Genomic DNA, 20,189 nt, shown 5'->3' with positions numbered 1-20,189 from the left:
AAGATATGGAAACGGGTGTCTTTCTTTGGTCTGTATAATAATATCAGAAGTATGTTCTTGAAACTTTTTGTCATCTGACATTTTTGCCAATAAATGTGCTTCTCTGTCAAATCTCACACAAGTAGCCCCTAATTCAGTAGATTGCCGTTGTCATGGAGATGCTGGGGATTCAGCCAGGACAAGAGGGTGCAAGGGTTGGAACAGAGCCTAACCACGGGTGTTGGGGTCCCAGTGGGAACAGCCCGCAGTGACGCCAGAGCCTTTTAGGAAAGGCAATAAAGTAGACCCGCTTTTTGTTCTTGAATGTCCGGTTTGTCGCACAGCACTAGCCTCTTAACCTCAGCGTGTAGAGGTGACATCATCAGTGGGTCTCCAGTGGTGCAAGACTGAGTGGTCCAAAGTGATCCCCCTTTTGTGCTTTGCCTTTGTCCATTCACAATGAATCGGAGCATAACGTGACGCATCTTGTTACTTTGTTGTCAAGTTTATATGTATAAATTGTTTTAGGTATTGCAATACACAACCTAATCTTCATGATGAATATTCAAGGTGAACTATTTTAAATAGATTGCTTACACTGTATTGGGTACTTGTTTACAAACTAGTGCACCCAAAGGCTTCATTTCTAATATATTTAACAGTTAATTTCAATTATTCAAAAACCCATTAAGATAAACTGTAACTTAAAAATCAATCTGTATAGTTATTTTTTTATTAACATCTTTTTTTTAACCTTTTTCTCATGTACAATAAATCATCCTTTGTCCGTTCTGTTTATCCAGTGAAGGAGCACACACTCTAAACTAATCACCACTCAATCACAGGGCACATGTAAAAATAGACAACCATTCACTCTCACATACTCCCTTGTGCCAATCTCTAAGGTTCGTATTACTAAATTCAGATATTGCCAGCATATTTTAGTTAACAAAACTAATTTTGCAGTAACTTCAACAAAAATCTATGATTGTGATGTCCATTTCATTGTGCCCTGCAATTGGCTGGCAACCAATTCAGGATAGGCTCCAGCACCACCCGCAACATTTGTGCGTACAATCAGTACAGAAGATGAATGAATATTAAACGATAATTGAACTATTATTTTTGGCTTCTGTTCTCAACAGTAATTCTACATGGATGGAATACAAAGTATATAAAAGGATTCAGTTAACTTTCAACTTTCTGAAAGAAAACCTAACCCCACGGTGGCCTGCAGCAAAAACGAGTACTATACCTTGATAAGCCTGAGCTAGCCTGCCTGTCAGTCACAATAAATCATTTTAAAAACTATTGAGTCACAGGGGAAAAAAAACACAAATGCATTTATGTAACAGCTCATTTCGAGAAAACGTTGCTAAATCAATGCAATAAATATTACCATACTCACGCAATGTCGCAATACTTGAAGGATCTATTTTCTAATTATTAATTGTTAATGATAGCTTTTGTATTCACAAAGGAAACATACATTTTATAACTTACCTATTAATCAAATTAAAGATTAATTGGGCCAATTCCAGAAAATTGGATCAAACTGGTAGTCTCTTTGCACATGATTATTGTCTGCCTGTCAAATGTTGCAATCATTCCAAATGACTACCAACAAACTTCTTACCTTGTTTGAGCTCAACTACATTTCTTTCTTACTTGATTTCATTTGGATAATATTTATTTTCACTTGAGAACTAAAGCACCCAAAACGGTGCAAAATTCCTTCAAATGTCCTATCTTTTGACTTAAGAATGGACAATACTGCCACCTAGCGTGGGGTAAAAACACTGTCGCAAAACTATAACTACATTTCCCACCTTCCATTGCCTAGTGACGTAACCTTACGTTATGGGTTGGTCCCCGGATGCGGCTGTGATTGACTCGACTAGGCAGAAGAGATCGCTAAGCTAAGTGGCGGTAAGTGGCAAAGTCCTTAAATAACATCATCGATGCCAGTTTTAGCGTCTCCAACATGGACTGACACGTGGAAAATAATGTCCTAATGTCGGGAGAGCTCTGTCCGGTTATATAATGATGTTTTGATGCTTTTGTATGCCTTAAATTCATCAGATTGTTTGCTAAGTCGCTAGTCCGCGAGCCAGCAGAGGCGCTAGTTCCTTAGCCCGATGCTCGCTGCCAGTGGGGAACGCCTTGAACCAGACGAGTTCCCTCAGCGATAAGAATCAAAAGTTAACAATCTGACTTTCTCTCCCCGCTGGCGTTTGTCTTTTCCATCGGTATTTGATGGATGCGTCAAATCGTCAGCTTTAAAATATGACTTAGTAGCTTTAGGGCTCGTTTGACGAATTGTTGTACTACTCCATGACTGTAATAGGGTAGTTTCAACACTATTTTTTTTTTAGCGCATCTTACATTAAAAAAATCTAAATCAAAAATAAAATGTATCCTATTCAATTGTTTTCAGGTGCTGCAGCCCCAGTGGTCTTTGGCAGGATGCAGACCATCAAATGTGTTGTGGTTGGTGACGGGGCAGTTGGGAAAACCTGTCTTCTCATCTCATACACCACCAATGCCTTCCCCGAAGAATACATTCCAACCGTGTTTGACAATTACAGTGCCCAGATGAGCGTGGACGGCCGCACGGTCAGCCTCAATCTTTGGGACACGGCGGGCCAGGAGGAGTACGACCGCCTGCGTACGCTTTCCTACCCACAGACCAACGTCTTCATCATCTGCTTCTCCATCGGAAGCCCCTCTTCCCACGCCAACGTTAGGCACAAGTGGCACCCCGAGGTGTGCCACCACTGCCCCAGCGTGCCCATCCTACTAGTGGGAACCAAGAGGGACCTGAGGGGTGATGCCGAAACGGTGAAAAAGCTCAAGGAGCAGGGTTTGGCGCCAACCACCCAGCAGCAGGGGAACGCCTTGGCCAAACAAATCGGGGCCGTCAAATACATGGAGTGTTCGGCGCTGTTGCAGGAAGGCGTCCGGGAGGTGTTTGCCGAGGCCGTGAGAGCCGTGTTGTACCCCGTCACGAAAAAGAACACCAAGAAATGTGTGCTTTTGTAATAACGCTTCCCGCATTTGAATGATGGAGATCACGGATGCAAATAATGGCTGCTTCAACATCACTCCCAATATTTGGAAGACTTAATTTTTAGCTCCCTCTTAATCCTCACGAGGGTCTCACATACTTACAATGGCATCACCACCAAAGTGACTGACAAAACGGGGGCAAAAAAGTGTGGATTTCCTTTTTTTTTTCTTTACATTTATTTTTTTCCCCTTTTTATATTTACCCATACTTCACTTCTAGATTTATAGAGCCCCTGCTTTGCCTTTATAAAGAAATCCTGATTGTGGTTGTCCAAAAGCCATAATTCAATTTAAATCAAGCTGCCTTATTTGACTGAGAAGTGATCTACTGTGTGCATGGAGAAATAGTGACTACCTCATACTCCTCACTTAGGTTGTATCTCATGAGTCTCAAGCAAGTGCATTTAATGAGTTGACACTTTTTTGAAATTCAAACAACTCGAGACAAGAACATGGCGAGTCATTTTAGCATCACTTCCCCTCTCAAAATGGCCCCCTTTAAGAGAACGACCGAAATGTGCCCCAGAACGACTGACAAGAAGTCCGTCGTCTTCAAATGGCAACCACTCGAGGCAGACAACAGCGCCTCTGCTGGTTACAGCCAAGTAGTACACTCCTTTTTGCCTTGCTTCCAATTTGATAGATTTTCTATCCACGCCGCTATTCAGGATCACAAAAGCTATTTTTTTAATTATGTTGAATTTACTCCACAAATCTTTTTAACCTATCAAGTGGCCAAAGTTGAATATATATATATATTTTTTGTAATCTCTTGTTTATTGGATACCTAAGGTGTTAAACGGGTCTCGCATCATGATGTCAGTGACCTTGTTGCCTTGCATGAAATGCTAGTGGACGATTACAGCCCAATAATTGATCCTACATATCTTGTTTTACTGGAACACAATGAACCGCCTTTTTTTTGCTACTCTATTTGTCGAATTTCAAACTCCAATAAATTGTAATGTGGCTTTAAATTAATCAAAACTGTCATAAAATTAACAAGTAACATTTTTCCATTCTTATTGCTCACATATCAAAAAGTTAGCTACTATCATGCTGAAGACTAAAAAATGACCCATTTCTGATCAATTTGATGCTGATTGTTAACCATGATTTGGGTTTGTGTAAAGACGGTTTTCATTTGTAATTTTCGTGGTTTTAGCACTCTAATATTGCGAAAAGCAAGGCATCTTTGGTATTACATAAGTCCCACAAAAGCTTGGTGATGTCACCCATTATTTGATCTCCATTTATGGTGGGATTTTTTTTGTTTTCTCCAGATTTTTTTTTTCCACAATCTTTAGCTCATTGCCACCCTTCACAATGAGTAGATCAACCCAATTTTAGGCTGTTCCACTGTATGGTAGCAGTAGTGTATATATATATTTTTTTACATTTGTTAGATCATTTCATCATTGAAAAAAAGGCTATTGCTCCAGGGATTTGCATTTTTCGAGCATCTCACTGTTGCCGCAACCGCACATTTTGAACTCACTGTGGTTTATATCCCTGCATTGCCTGGTTCAGCAATAACTGCATTGGTGGAAGGAGCCTTGACAGTTTTAATTTTTTTTGTGCCTTAGCAATAGGTGGTTTCTTTCTTTTAGTGACCGTTTTTTTTTATGAACTGTGGAGCGAATTGTATTACTTTGGATTATTGCGGCCTGCAATAACCTAAGTGCAATTAATGCAAAAGGGCTGATATAAAACTTGTGTTGAATGTAAGTGCACAATTAGACAAACTGTGGTCAGCTTGTATTTTCTTCAAATATATATTTTGTATTTCCCTTTTATCGGATGTCCTGATTTCATTCAAATAATATGATAGAAGTGGAACATACACCTGTGGGCTCTCTGATGTCTGTGTCCCAGAGCTGTACGATACCGCACGCGTGGTACTACGCTTTTACACTGGGAACTTGATTTGTAGAGATCTGTACTTGTTTTATATATAACAAAGCATATTTGTATAAATGAACTAACAATGAGATGATTTTAAATTATGCCAAATAAAATGGTGGTTGAAACCAATATGAGTGGTGTCAATAGTACAGTGATTTTGCGGGGTTAAAATTAATAGGCTGAAATTTATGGATGGATTAGAAGGGAATTTGGTAAATATATTCTAGGACGTTGTATGACAAAGGTGCCAGACCAGTCAATTTTTACAATAATCCCCTCATATAATATTCAATGAAGAAAAACATCAGATTGCAGGACTCAAAGTGTAGAGTAAAAAAAATACTTTGAAATAATTGATTAATTATAGTTGCTCAATGTACCATTGACCACAATGTTTTACAGTCAGTCAAAGAATGTACAATCACAACATACTTAAAGGACAGAAACACTCGTACTTACGGTCATATTGTGATCTTCCACATCCGTTTCACAAGCATTGGTGGTTCAGTGGTAGAATTCTCGCCTGCCACGCGGGAGGCCCGGGTTCGATTCCCGGCCAATGCATCATCCTTTTGATTTCCCCTTCAAAAGAACATACCAAGACATTTTTCTTGAATATTTGAACTTCTTTCATTGCCTCGTATTTCAAACCTTTTCCGCTGCCAGACCCCCAAATTAAAAATAGATTGTGCTTTGGAAACCTCGAGTTAAAGAGTGCTCTCATTATAGTTACCATTAAAGGTGATCTACCTGCAATATGTTGGAAATGAGAGTGAATCCGACGCCAGATGCATTCGAACTTGTTGGAGTTGACAGCCCGAATAAACAAGTTAGGATTCTAACTGCAGCGTGATACTACAAATCAAAGTCAAATCGCAAAAGGCTGCGATTACCACATTGGTCCACAAGAGGGCACTAACAAGCACCAAGATGATTCCACTACTGGCTCACTACTAATGAGGCCATTCTTCATAAGGAGTTAATGGCCTATTCCCAGAACGTTTTAACAGTCATCCTTCATGTTAGCAGGCAACCAACTGTTTCAATCAGTCACTGAAAATACAGCAAGGTGTTTACGTTGAAAAAATCCCCTTGACCTTTCGCTGGTGGCTCTCTGTAAAATGACAGATGTGTTGCACTCCACCTCAAACTAGAAAAAAACATTTGTGTTCCCGGCAGCACAGATTGCGTTTGGATCTTTTGTTAGCATATTGTTATTGAGGAGACACATGAGAGGAGAATAATGACCACACATGAGGAGACGGGATGAGTAGAGGTTACTGTTGGCAATACGCTTAACCAAGGCAAGCAGCTTAGTAAGATGTGGGCCACTTTAGGTGCTCCATTTCTCGAGGAGTGCACTGTGTTACTACAATATGCACCTTCTTTTGTAGGCCACAGGTCTTATAAATTATTTTTTTCAGAAACCATTGCCACAACCATGTGTCTTTAATGCATACAAGTCCTATACTAGTATTTCCTTGCATCTTTTAATGTGCCTGACATGTTCTTTGAACTTATACTGGTAGAATGCTTGAGAATTTTGGTTTGTTATTGAATATATCAACTCTTTATAGGGCAACTGTCCCGTTAAGTCACTTGTCAGTGTACAAATTAGCAACATGTGGGTATCGTTTACTGTGTGCCGAGAGTTTAGTGATATAATATTGATAGTTTTAACTTATTAGTTGAGGATAGTTTTTTGGCGGTCAAATTGGACTTGCTCAAAATAGACAATGTGGCTGATACGGTCATTTATTTCAAAATATAGATAAGGAAAACAGATAAAACGCTTAACAAAATGTATTTGGACGTCTATGAATGAATTTCAAGAAGAAAAATAAACCGTATCATGCATAAAACTTGGAAAAAAGTCACTTACTTGTGACTGCGATTGCTCCCTGAGGGGGCCGCCATTTTACCATGGGCTGACAAACCAGACCGCTGGGGACACACTTCCTGGTTGTACTGCACACGTGACCTTTTTATATTTTTAAATTTGCTAACGTGCAGGGAAAAAATCCCATTGAAATTCATGGTGAATCGTAATCGCAAACATAATGTTTTTATAATTACACTTTCAATTTAACAATACATTTCCAACTAAACCCTAATGTTTTTTGAATTGTCATAATAAATATGCAAGTGTATTTAACATGCCTTGACAGGAAGATATTAATTCAACCTTTTAGTGTCACTAAGAGGTAAATAGAACACTCAAATGGTGTCCTACTTTTATGGTCTGAAAACTGCATCATCAAACAAACCATATGTACAACTTGAGAAAAAAATTCTTGCACAAATCAAAAGCTATTCCTCGTGTCGTTCTTTATCAATACGGATGAAAAACCACGAGTTGTGTGCACAGATTGGAGAAGTCAAAACGCATTCAAGTCAAAAGTGTTCCAGTAGAAAGAGAAAATTGGGTTTCAAAGCAACACAGAAGGCAGTGAAGGAAATTGCCTGTGCATCAGCTGAGAAGATGGCTGAGTGGAATCTTTTTTTTTTTTTTTTTTGCAAATACAACAGAAGCAAACAGTGTCATGGGTTTAAAAATGCAGAATTCACATCTTTTAAAAATTGCCTTGTACAAAACTAAATTGAAACTATTACCAGTAGATTCTCAATTCATTTGCAATATAGGAACGTGGCAGTGGATGAACATTGACTCATTTGTTGCAGGGGGGGGCAATCTATTCCAATTGGGTCAGATGGTAGCGATCATTTTCCAAAGTTGGACTTAGAAGAAAGAAAATAAATCTAAAGTAAAAAAAAACAAATCTTTGTGGACTTGGATGCAAAAGGATGATGCATTGGCCGGGAATCGAACCCGGGCCTCCCGCGTGGCAGGCGAGAATTCTACCACTGAACCACCAATGCTTGATATCTTGAGCGTCCCATAATGTATTCAAATAGAAATACTACTACATTAGTCACTTTCTGGATCCCACTTTTCTGTCCTTACATTTAGAATAAAATTAATGTGATGCATTTTAAAAGACAGATTTATATTAACTATTTTTAGGACCAAAAACAGTCACTTGCATGACAAAGGGTTAAAGGTCTTATGTGTTAACTTTTGTGTAAACTGTGTACTGTAGTGATCATATCCCAGAATAACCAGAAATACTTCTACGTGAGTCACTTTTTGGATCCCTCAGCAAGACCAACTTTTCTGTCCTTGCTTTTAGATTGAAATAAATGTGATGCATTTTGTAATCCCGTAGTGGACGTGGTTGCTGGGAAAGCTGTAATCATTAAAATGAGAGCACCTCTGTGAAAAGCAATCTGAGAGTCAGAGCAGATGATTGGATGTCGACTCAGTGTCCATGTGCAATCTCACACAAACGCCTGAACTAAAAGTTAGTTTACAACATCTTCCATCATATAGCTCCTCCCCCACCGCAAGATTTTATACACAAAAATCCAAAACATCAACAATGGCTGACTCTAGAGGTGACTGTGTAGTGAGTGCTTCATACCTGGAAGTCAATAGCAATTACCGTATTTTCACGACTACAGGGCGCACTTGTAGGCTACACAGTCTTACCTGAGCCTCGACGTCGTCCGTCGCCGGCACCGACTGACCCGAACGCCGGCCGACAAGCAGCCGCTTACTTCCCCGGGGCGGAGGCGTCTCCACGCCGTTGACTAAAACCACAAGAGGCTGTTCAAACACTGCCGTCTTCTCATATCTCTGTCGCCATGGGCAGCATCATCTCATTTCTGACCTTTGCGGGACCTTCCACGCTCACCAGAAGCTTAAATGGATGCACAAGTGGAGTTCCTTCAAAAAGATGGGCAGTCATTTATACGGCATTGTTATTGTTGTAGTAGTCACACAAAAAATGCTTCTGATGATTGGTAAAAGAAAAAAATTGGGAAAGGGATAAGAAATGGATGTCAACCTTGCAAAGGGCCATATAACACACAATGGTTACTTGAAATATTGCAAGTGTAAGATGTGAATTGTTGGGGCAAAGCATGTCGAAGAAAGCATAGCAATTGCTCAACTGCCCTTCTGCTTTTCATTTCTTGATCTTTGACTAGCAGATATCACAGACGTGTTCATATCGAGGTTGAGGCTTAGACTTTTTTTCACTAGCTCTAGGAGCTTAATTCTTTTCCCTGTGTGGTCTTTTCTTTCTTTATTCAGAGGGAAGCTTTCTCCCCGTAAATGCCTCTCATTTCATTTAGTTTGTAATTCCATAGAGGAAACAAGTCCTCCAATGTTGTTGTTCTCACTAACAAGTTATGATGGTGGCTCTGTATTATGTTGATTGCATTATCTAGAAAGGGAGAGATGGATCTTTTTTATTTTAAATTCTATTCCGAGGACTGAAAAAAGCAAAAGCATTTAATATAGTGAAAGACTTTCTGTGTGACTTTGAATTGTTGAAGTGTTCAAGGTTGTGGAAAAGACAGTTAAAAAGCCAAATAACCTCTGGCCTGTCTCCAGTGAGACAGTAGTATCCATATTTTAGATATGATATGATTCCCATAATGTGTTTACTCCTTCAGATGTTCTGTTGCACTAATCACCCAACACCGAGGACAAATTGCCTTAGGAGAATCATAGCAACTTTTTACATATGGCGATTTCCCAAATCAAACATTCTCAGATAGAATTACCCACAATGAGACAAAAGTGTATGTTTGTAAGGAATCATTGCATAATTAAAAAAAACATCTGTGCAATTGACTGCTTCAACCGGGAGACCAAAATGTGTTATCACACTCATTGTGTATGACTGTGTGTAAAGCTGAGTGCCGTAATATGTGGTTTGCTTTCATAACATCCGAAAGTGACTCGCAGCTTCCTCTGCGACCATGGAAACGGCAAATTAGCCCCTTCAATTTCAACGCTAATTTCCTGGCCGACATCCTGAAGAGAGAGAACAAGGTAGCCCAGTAGATGAGATGTCAAATACAAAAGAAGGAGATTAGTGTTTACAGGAAAAAGGTTATCTTTTTCTTCCACTGTGGCTTTTTTTGATGAGTGCATCAGCCTCACAGTTTGGAAGATCTGGGCTTAAATCTTGGTTTAGGCCTTTTCCTGGTTGGAATTTGCGTGTTTTCTTCATCTTCCCATAGGGGTCTCTTCCAGAGGTGATATGCGCATTCTAGCAATATGCGCTTAGGCACTCTCTGTGGTTTTGAAGCAAGCTGCGTGTAGTAATTGGAGCTGCTTTCCCGCGGGGCAGTGCACTAATCACTAATAACCTCACCAGCACTGATGCAGCACCCAGCAGAGTGCGGCTGACCCCTGCTTGCCGTTATCCCGTCGCGCCATAATGGTCGTTATGACTCATAGAAAACATAAATACAGACAGTGTATGTAACCGATGAACTCTAAAGGCCCTGGAGTCATTACAGGGGCAAGGTTTTCTTCGGCAAGAAGGGGTCACTAACTGGCAGGGTGCCATTCTGGTCTAGATTTAAAAACTCTATTTTTATATGGAATTTTAAATAACAGAGTGAATGAGAGCAAATTCTAATTTCACAGGTATCCTAAAGAATTGAATTAAAAGGATAATGTGGGGTAAACAATGGTACCTCTTGAATGTTGATCAAAAATGCTTAACATTTATGTGCTTCCCTTTGGATATCATCTCTGTTTTGTTTTTCTTTTTAAAGATATGACCCCCCTATTAATGATGGAATATAGGGAATTCAAAACAAAACAGAGGTTCACAACCTTTTCGGTTTGGAATAAACGAAATGTAGCAAGTGCAGAATGCCAAAGATTTGTTGTGTCGAGAGGCGCTGCTGTCAAAGCAGGTCATAGATTGGCTAGAGAGAACATTATTGATTATCTTGTCCTGAACATAAACAAATTGATGGATTTCTGAGGGGACAACAGGCCTTATTCAGCAACTCCTCACAGTAAATCCTACGCATGCATTTTTTTAAAGAAGATTTGAAGTTGGCAGTGAAATATTTTCAGCATGTCTATAACTAATACAAAAAGTATTTTATTATTCCACATTAAATTTGAACAGAATTTATAATCACCACATTATAAATAGTGTGTGTTTTTTTCAATTATTATGATTAAATTGTGAAGATAATTACAAAAGTGCCATTTATCAGATTATTGGATTAAATGATCAATTATCATTAATGGCATCTTTGGAAAAGCGTGGAGGAGATATCGAGAGAGAAACTATTATATTTAGAAGGTTGGAAGGTGGCCACATGAAGGACAGGAGGAACATTGGCAAAGCCTCGCACATTGACCACCGATGACTCTACTAAATAATTTACAAACCTCAACATCTACCTCAAATTAACGAGTTCTTTTAGGTCAGCTCAAATCGAATGTTATCCTCAATAACATGAGTGAATCAAGGCCACCAATCCTATATTTTTTTCATATATTCCTATTGACAATACTGAATAACAGCCTAAAAAAATCAGGCTCTACCTATTACAATCAACCTGAATTTTTTGCAATTACATACGACACGTGACGCCATAAAATTGATTTATGGTATACCAGCCGATACATTTATAGCACCCCATAGGAAAATGTAGGCGTGCCTACATTTTTAAATCAACAAACCAAAAGTAGCTCTGCCAATATCTAATTACCGCCACTTCGGGTTGGCTTTTCCTCCGAATGACTCATGAAACCAATATTTGCCATGACATTGTCTAGTGGAGGTCAAAGATAAAACAACGGAGCTTTGTAAGATTTTCACGAAAGATCCCTCCTGGGCGTGAAGCTCAAGTAAAGCTGACCAAGGTTTAGAGCACCATTACGCTTTGCATATTTGGGAGCTTGTTAGTATGCGACAGGCCTCAGGTGCAATCGGAGAGACACTATTTCAATCTTAAGCATCCCGTCTGGCCAAACCAATGGAGATGCAATGATTCATCCTCCTGCCAGTCTTCAATCAATAACGTAGGCAGCAGGCAGGAGAGCAGAGTCTCCGTTTCCTCTTTAAATCCAACTCTATACGGCAAGGCAAGAAAATCTGTTCATCCTTCATCATGGAGGAAGGACAAGCTTAAGGAAACCCCTTAGGCAATTTCTTGGCTCAAACTAGGCTTTCTCAACAGTAAAAATATAGATTTTAATGTTTTTTTTTTGCTATAGTGGTTTGACCCTGGCTGAGATAGGCTCTAGGAGCCCAACAACCCTTGTGAGGATAAGGGGCTGGGAAAATGAATGTGTTGTTAAACCATCTGTAATGGTAAAAAATTAGTATGCAAGAAATGTTTAGATTGCAGCCCTAAAGCAGTAAAGTAGTTGGTGAAAATGTCTCAGTGCACATTATTTATAAGACAACATAAGACTTTATTGATCGCACTAAAGGGGGGATTAATTTATTAAAGCAGCAAATTACAAAGAGTAATGCAGCAAAGATTAGGTTAGGAAGCTACTTTAATATTAATCTCACGACCTGGGGCAAGGAATTTTAACAAATACAAATTGGATTTTTTTTAAAGACTGTATAGACTATTCAAATATGAAGAACTGTTTCAGCACTAATTTTGGGGATTTTTTTTATAATACGGCATTATTAGACTTAAGGCTCAAAAGCTTGTTGAGGACATGAAATGAAATTGCATCTTGTGTTGATGTTTTCTTTTTTAATTTCAGGAGAATAACAACTATTACAAAGGCAGTTGCCATACAAAGCGTGTAGCCATCGCCAACATATAACTGATTTATCGTCCCCCGCCGTCTGCTGCCTTTTGTCGTAGAGATGGATGGGCTCGGATCACGGCGGAGGCGGCACAACTTGGCGGGGAGCGTGACTGAACCATCATTCGAAGTACGCTGGGTGGGTGGGAGCAGCCCATCAGAGGTCACGTCAGTGGTCCGATCTTTAAGGGCAGGGCAGGTGGAGAATCAACAGTGCGATATTAGCGCTGGGTAAGAATTACTTTGTGTGAATTCTGGGAGAAAAACAAATTACCTGGAGAAAACCCATGCAAGCCTGGGAGAACGTGCAAACTCAAGACAGAGAAGATCCACCTGGGATTGAATTCACAATAAGGCCGACCGATGCCCTAACCACTCTTTTACCGGGGTGCCCAAGAATAAATCAAAACCCCCACTTAACTCCTAAGAGAACCTAAAACTAACAGGTAAGTAGATAAGGCCATCACTGTGTTGAGTTGTAGATGAATGTTGGGACCCTGCTGCGACGGGAAGGGTAATGAGTGCATACACCGGATGGGAGTGTTTGTTTTGGGAGGGTGGACACCTGGAAGTGTCTTAATTAATGTCATTCCATAAAGCCCCCACGGAGGTCTGACCTTCTCTTCAAAGCCCTCAGCTCTTCACCTTGCTTAGGGCTGTCATCAGTGAACCTTGAATTATTGATGAGTCCCAGAGAGAAGGAGCTGTAGGAAAATGGTGGGGATGGATTAGGATTCCGCTATTGTATGTGCATCAGGGTGTTGCAAGTGTACGTGTGCATAGGGGGGTGGCAAATGAGCTGGCAGGAAGTTGCACCATCTATAATGGGAACATTAGAGGAGAGTCAGCCTAAGGGTGAACATCTGCCGAGTCACTCATAGATGATCATATTTTGACAGCCAGTCATGTAGAGGACCAATTAGACCTACAATTTTATTACACTATTCTAATTGTATCAAGTGGGAGTATTGCCCATTTTTTTCCCCTCTTGAATTAACCAACTACACTCGCCTTGTTCGTAGTGTTAATAACACACTGGCTGGAATTTATATGACATCTAAATCTGTTTTTTTTTTTGGTTTTCAAAAGATTTTTGCCCGTCAATATTTTTTGGTTTTCAACAGATTTTTGCCCGTCAATAGCAGTCCCCATTGAAATTCTGTATGCAAATAAAACTCTGCTATACTAAATGAGGTATCACATAAATCTGAAAGTCAAATGATCCCTTGATTATCTTCTCTTCGACTTTAATCTCGAGACACTCCTACACCTTTACATTTCTGTCCCAGGTCGTTAACAGCAGACTTCCCCAAGGGAATATACAAATAAATAAATACAAAGAAATAGCTTGGCATCGACTGCCATAGTATATAAAGAGAAGACGAGAGACTACCGCTCTAGTTAATGTATTTTTAATCACAAGTGCACAATTTTCGTTCCCCAATCCAGACAAGATTCATATTTCCTGCAGATTTTGTCAAGATGAAGCCTCGGGACTCACTTTTCTGTTCTTCAAAGTCTCAGTAAATATGCCACCGAGAAGCAAAGTTTGGTGAAATGCTGCATCTTGGAACTCGTTTTGATTTGTGTCAGGAATGGGTAAAAAAAGCGATCTAAAACAGTGACTTTGTCATGCACTAACAGGCAAATTCAGAAATGCTGACACTGTAAAAAGCATGAACGAAAGGAAAAAATATATAAAATATACCACTTCATATGTCACACACTGTGTAAAACAGGATATTCTTATGGTAAAAACACAGTAAAACCTAGAGAGAGTATGTCAGGTTTGCATTTTGTTATTCATCCCAATGATATTAAATGGGTTGGAGGTCATTGTGGTTGAGGTTGTGGCATTAACTCACATCTTATCTGTGACATGAAGTGTGCAATATGTTCATTTGCTTGGGAAATTGTTGCAGTGTGTACTCATCAAACAGCATTTGTCTAACACGCCACCTGCGGAAAAGTAAATGTTATCATAGTGGAGAGTGTTCTAGCAAGGCATTTGCAATGAAGTATACATCTTCCGAGCGGAAATCCGCAGCTCAACAGTGACGGAGCTCCTCCGAGTGTCTGTGTAAACAGTAAATCCGTCTCTAGTGAGAACTAGGAGCCGCTTTCACATTCTGCTTTTGTTTTGAGTCCATGGGTGAGGGTGATGCTTCTTCCTTTCTGCAACATGAATTATGGTGAACAAATTCACTGCCACCCTTGACCGGAGTGACACGATGGAAAGATGACGGACTGCATAATCCTCAATCTGCAGTACGGTGTCAAGATGGGTTGAACATGTACTCAGAGGGATTTATGCCTGACTACTCCAATGTAAATCATCTATTCTTCACTGCATTGCAGCATTTTGAGCATTGTGATATTTTGCACCTCTGGTGTACCTAGAAAAGACAAGCAAAGTATAAAACACAGCTCTCAGTTTAACTAATTCAAGTACATCAAGTGTTTTGGGATTTGTACCCCAACTGCTAAGACGAAAAAATACAAACTGTGAAGAATAACAAATAAAAACCAACTAACCATTGTACTTTAGAGTAAACCATTGAATATACAGTGTGCAGCCTACTCAGTCTCCAGATATGAATAAGAAATCATGCAAATCTTTCCATTTCTTATTCTTTTCACCTTTAATTTGAGCATTTCTTTCCGCACGACCGAGCCAGCCAGAGATCTCGTGTGAAAATAAATGTGGACTTTTGACATTGACATTGATTTTCTTCCACCGTATAGTCCTTCTCCCTGACCGAAGTTAACCGCTACATGTGTTTATAACATCTTAATGGAGAAAACATTTCTGATTTAATCATTTCTGATTAGGCTACTCTAGCTATAAAAAAAAAGCCAATCTTCTTTTAGTATTCTACTAATGGATGCTATTTCAAATCTCAGGAGAATTTAGTCCACCGGATGATTTGACGACTATCTAGATCAGGGGTCTTTAACTCTTGTCCTTGAGGGCACCCATACAGTCTGTTTTCCATGTCTCAATCTTTAAACTCACCTGAATCGAATCCTTAACGATCTTTCAGAAGCTTGATAATGATTCCCGATATCTGATTCATGTATGGAAAGAGATGAGAGATATGGAAAACAGACTGAGTGGGTTTTAACCCACCAGTAAACAGTTGGTTAGCAAAGACAGTAGTTTTATTCAATGTGTATTCACGCCTCTACAAATCGATTCACCATTACTGTCAGTGGGCGCACTAGGCTGCCTTGATGAATCACTGTAATTTGGACACCCTGCTGCGGGGTTGATTCCAACAACTATTAGAAAGCAGTTGTGCATTGATTACCCTTGCAGATAATTGCCTGGATGAAGATGACAATCTGAGCTGAACTTGGCATGTTGTCATCTTTTGAAGCAATGATAAATTTCGCATCCTCCTCGTCCGTGGAGAAGCTTGACGTCTTGCCAAGAGAAAGAGACATTGCCAAGTGAGAGAGAGAGAGAGAAACTGAAGAGGACCGAATCAATTTCTGCGGTAGGTTAATTGCTAGACTGAGTCTAACTTCTTTTTATATACTTTAGGGGGGGGGGGGGTGTTTTGTATTGATTTACTAATCAAGTAAGATTTTAATTTCCCCAAACGTCTGGGGCAATGTTGACAGTCTGAGGTTGGGAAATCTAATTACCCAAGGGTCACCCTAAAAAGTCAATCCCCATTGGAGAAATTGATATTAGAAGGACTCACATAGTATAAGATGGATTTAGAAATATTAAATGATTTGAACTGAAGGGCATCAACTGAAGAACAATTTTCTTTGGTAAACAAACAGTCAATAGGCACTTCTTGTTACTGTATTTCATTTTTGCAAAGTAGGTCATCTACTTCAAACAAATAAGGGCCTCTCTTCAAATTAAGGCCTTATTTTCTCCCCCAGGAAAAAAAAAAGTACAAACTGGAACAGTAACTACAAAATGCAATTTCTGGAAAAATGAATTTTTAACTCATGGGTTGCCCTTCTCATTAATGTACAGTGAAAATAAGTGAAAATGTACATTAATGTACTATATGTCAGTCAGTCAATTTCTTGTGTATACTTGTAGTATATGAATGATAAGAACTAATGTGCTATAAGGGCTGAAGACTACTAACTACAAATGCTCAATCAATTAATCAGCCCTGATTCAAAAGCTTAAAAATGAAGGTCCACGGGTCGATAGGTAATGGGCCAGACTACATAACAAGTTTACGAATGACGCAGGAGTAGGACTTGAAATTACGATTCCACATGAAGAACATAAACTAATCAAGTACCAACATGACAGCCTGTACTCGGATGAATAGCCCTTGGGAGTATATCATAACAACTATGATGATGAGTTCAACATCTCCGAGATTTAAATCAACTTCACAACAAATGCAAATCTGACATTGCAAAGGAAATACTATACAAATTCTGATCCTGAAAATACAGGGGAAGAATTCAGGAATTCACATTTTTTTTCCTTTCAGTTCCACATTAATTGCTTGCATTCATTCAGTGAGGGTTTTTAGTATGCCAGTCTGATTAAATCAGAATAACTCCAGCGTCTTTTCTTAGTAGTGTTTTTAATTAAATTCTGTCGGTTCATTGAAATAGCTGGAGCTGCAGGGGTGTGCGCTACACACCTTGGTGTGCTGGAGACATAGCCACAGGCCATAATAGAGACTTTAGAAGAGTTTTGGAGAATAAAACAAACCACAACCACTTCAAAGCCACGTGAGAACGTTTACATAATGGATGACGTGCAGGTGGTCCGCTCTGAAGTGCATTGTTCTTCTCTCAATTAATTCAGAAGTAATTATTCAACAAACACGGACGCCCTCCCACTTCAAATTCATTGTACGTCGACTAGTGTTCAATCTCTTTAAATTAACAGTAGATTGATGATTGGACACCACAAGATTGGATGTCATATATCATCATTTTAAGACGAGTGACAGGTCTTTGATTTTTGCATAGCGGTTGGAAATATTTTGAAATATTACACCACATCCACACATTATGTCTTGGTACAGATGAAGTCATCTTAGCAGAACAGTATATAAACCATTATTAATTTACTTTATAATACTCTTGTCATTTTTTTAAAGAATATACATCCTTAAATTTTTATGAAAATGGGCCTTGGAGAAAAAAAGATTGGACACCCTTGTACTAACGATGCAGGTCATCGTTATTCCAGTTGGTGTGCTTTGTGGATTACTGTTTACCATCTCTGTTCCTGAATGCGGAATATTTGCAAGTCTGCTTCTTTGTTTACTCCTCTGTGTTCTTGGTTTTTCCCATCTTGTGGTAAACAAGTCGGAAAGTGCGCAGAGGGCTTTGTAATGCTGACTTGTAAGAATATATGGAATTAATATAAAAAACAAGAGGATTAGATGAAAGAATGACAATAGGTGTCTGGTACAATATCATTAGATGATTTTTTTGAAATATATTAACAGATATCGCTGGAGATTATCCTTAGGCAATTACAGTATGTTTCACTTTTCTACTTTTAGATTGTATCTGAAATATTTGGGCCACATAAAAAATGCAGTAACTTTGCTGGCAGTAAGATTTAGATTTGCCTCTAAATCAGTAGGTTTAAGAACTGCATTGTTTAATGAGCACGTATTCATAAATCACCAAAAATCCTAATCATGAATTGTTATAGCCTTTGACTGGTGAAGTCTAATTCTTTTCTTTGCCCGGATTCGAATGATAGCAAAATGTTTGTGTGTGTTAAAAGCAAATGGCCATGTCAGCATGGCTTTCCCTTAACATGAAAAAAAAAAAGTTTAAACATTTTGTCAAATTTTGCACTTAGGAAAGCAATAACAATCAACTCCGGAAACAATGCAGTCCAATGAGGGACTCGGAGAGCTATTACATCGCTCCTGTGAGTTTGAACCATTATTACAAGCTCTTATAAATACATAATTCTCCTGCAGGAGGCTCAGCCTTTTTCAAATTTGCTTCTATATTTGGCGCGAGATAATTCCTGTGCACGGCAACGGACGCAAGTGGAAAACAGTTACACAGGAGAATGTCCCCTTTTCTAGACATGTTAAACTGCAGTATATTTTTTTCCTGTACTGCTCCCATGGGTTGAACTATTTGAGCCCTCTGCTATAGGGAGGTGCTAAATTATATAGGGGTTGATATGCCTGAGTACTCAGACTTATGCATGATCCATCCATTATCTATACTGCAGGGTTAAGAGGGGCTGGAGCTCAGCGAGTAATGGGGTACAGAACAGTGTGCTGCCCTGTATTATTCTATATTACTTATACCATGATATACAATATATTCATGGCTTTACCGAGCACATGGAATACGCGCAGGCACCATGGATGCATCTATAAAGGCTTTAAGAAGTCAGTCAAGTGGAGTGACCTTAATGAAAAACTATTTATGTGCGTGCATGCCGGTTATGGAGAGAGTATCCAAAGCTTTTGCATGATTTTAAATCAGCAAAGCGAGAGAGAAAATAAAGAATGAGTGCAGCAGGGAGAAAATGCTGCAGAATTAGGAGATTAAAGTAGCTAAAGGATTAGGCTGCAGGTTTTAATGATGTAAATGGAACAACTGTGACACATCAGCACCGGCCTTGCTCGTCTCTCTCTGCTGTTTCCTCTCAAAGCTCCGTTTCTGTAGATTGCACCCAGGTGACCTCCGGTGAAAGCCGGTTGTTTTCCGGGAACTGGAACACAAGTGTTTTGTAATTGTCACAATTAGAAATGTAAGCATGTTCTTTCAGGGAAAAGGGTTTGACAGCAACAGGACCAGTTCAATAACATGGAGAGCCTGGAAGTAAACGAACAAATGCTCTGTGAACGGATTAATAATCATTATTTTTTTATGAAATTGGCAAGAATAAACCACAGCATGAAGTAAATCAACTGCTGATTGAAAAAAATGATCAAGTTTAAATCAAATAAATACTTGTTGGAGCATATATTCTACTAAGAGCTATGAATTCTCATCTTTCAATGCCATTTGGATTGGATTGGATTGGATAACTTTATTCATCCCGTAATCGGGAAATTTCTTTGTTGCAATAGGAAGAGGGTGAGGATGCAGGAATAGGAAAGGCATTATACACAAATAGGTACTTAATAGTAAGTTAATAAATAAATACATGAATAAATATATAAATAGGTAACTGTGTTGCTGAGATATATATATACATACACATACATATATATAGAAGCACATCTATACTGTATCCGAATTCAGGAGGTCCTAACCCACAGCCTTTTTTGAGTTAAAGAGCCTGACGGCTGATGGGAGGAAGGATCTGCGGAAGCGCTCCTTCCTGCAGTGAGGGTACCGCAGTCTACTGCTAAAGGAGCTTCGAAGGGACTCCACCGACTCGTGCAGGGGGTGGGAGGTGCTGTCCATGATGGACCTCATCCTGGTCAGCATCCTCCGCTCTCCCACTTCCTCCACAGAGTCCAAAGGACAGCCCAGAACAGAGCTGGCCCTCCTGATCAGCTTGTTCAGCCTGTTCCTGGCAGAAGATGTCCAATCCACTGTACTTGGACATCTGGCACAGTCATTGGCATTGAAAGAGGAGCATTCACATCCAGTT

At 39.4% G+C, this 20,189-nt stretch overlaps 1 protein-coding gene and 2 non-coding genes across 3 annotated transcripts; 2 read left to right on the top strand and 1 right to left on the bottom strand.

Moving 5' to 3' along the window:
• Positions 1–1,781: 1,781 nt before the first annotated feature.
• Positions 1,782–5,082, top strand: rhogd (ras homolog gene family, member Gd). Its single transcript, XM_077732343.1, has 2 exons — positions 1,782–1,908; positions 2,417–5,082. The coding sequence occupies exon 2, from the start codon at positions 2,446–2,448 to the stop codon at positions 3,019–3,021; it is 576 nt and encodes a 191-aa protein (XP_077588469.1). The 5' UTR covers positions 1,782–1,908; positions 2,417–2,445; the 3' UTR covers positions 3,022–5,082.
• Positions 5,083–5,446: 364 nt separating this feature from the next.
• trnag-gcc (transfer RNA glycine (anticodon GCC)) lies at positions 5,447–5,517 on the top strand. The gene has a single exon. It is a non-coding gene; the product is annotated as a tRNA-Gly (tRNA).
• A 2,245-nt stretch (positions 5,518–7,762) lies between these two features.
• Positions 7,763–7,833, bottom strand: trnag-gcc (transfer RNA glycine (anticodon GCC)). Its single transcript has one exon. It is a non-coding gene; the product is annotated as a tRNA-Gly (tRNA).
• Between the last annotated feature and the right edge of the window lie 12,356 nt (positions 7,834–20,189).

The sequence above is a fragment of the Stigmatopora nigra genome, chromosome 14 (assembly GCF_051989575.1).
Source record: "Stigmatopora nigra isolate UIUO_SnigA chromosome 14, RoL_Snig_1.1, whole genome shotgun sequence".
In the NCBI taxonomy this organism is placed as follows: domain Eukaryota; kingdom Metazoa; phylum Chordata; class Actinopteri; order Syngnathiformes; family Syngnathidae; genus Stigmatopora; species Stigmatopora nigra.
The sequence above is the reverse complement of the archived record's forward strand: the minus strand, read 5'-3'. Positions and strand labels throughout refer to the sequence as shown.

Bases quoted from the DNA above. Each gene is read 5' to 3' on its own strand.
- rhogd (XM_077732343.1), top strand. From the start codon at position 2,446: ATGCAGACCATCAAATGTGTTGTGGTTGGTGACGGGGCAGTTGGGAAA.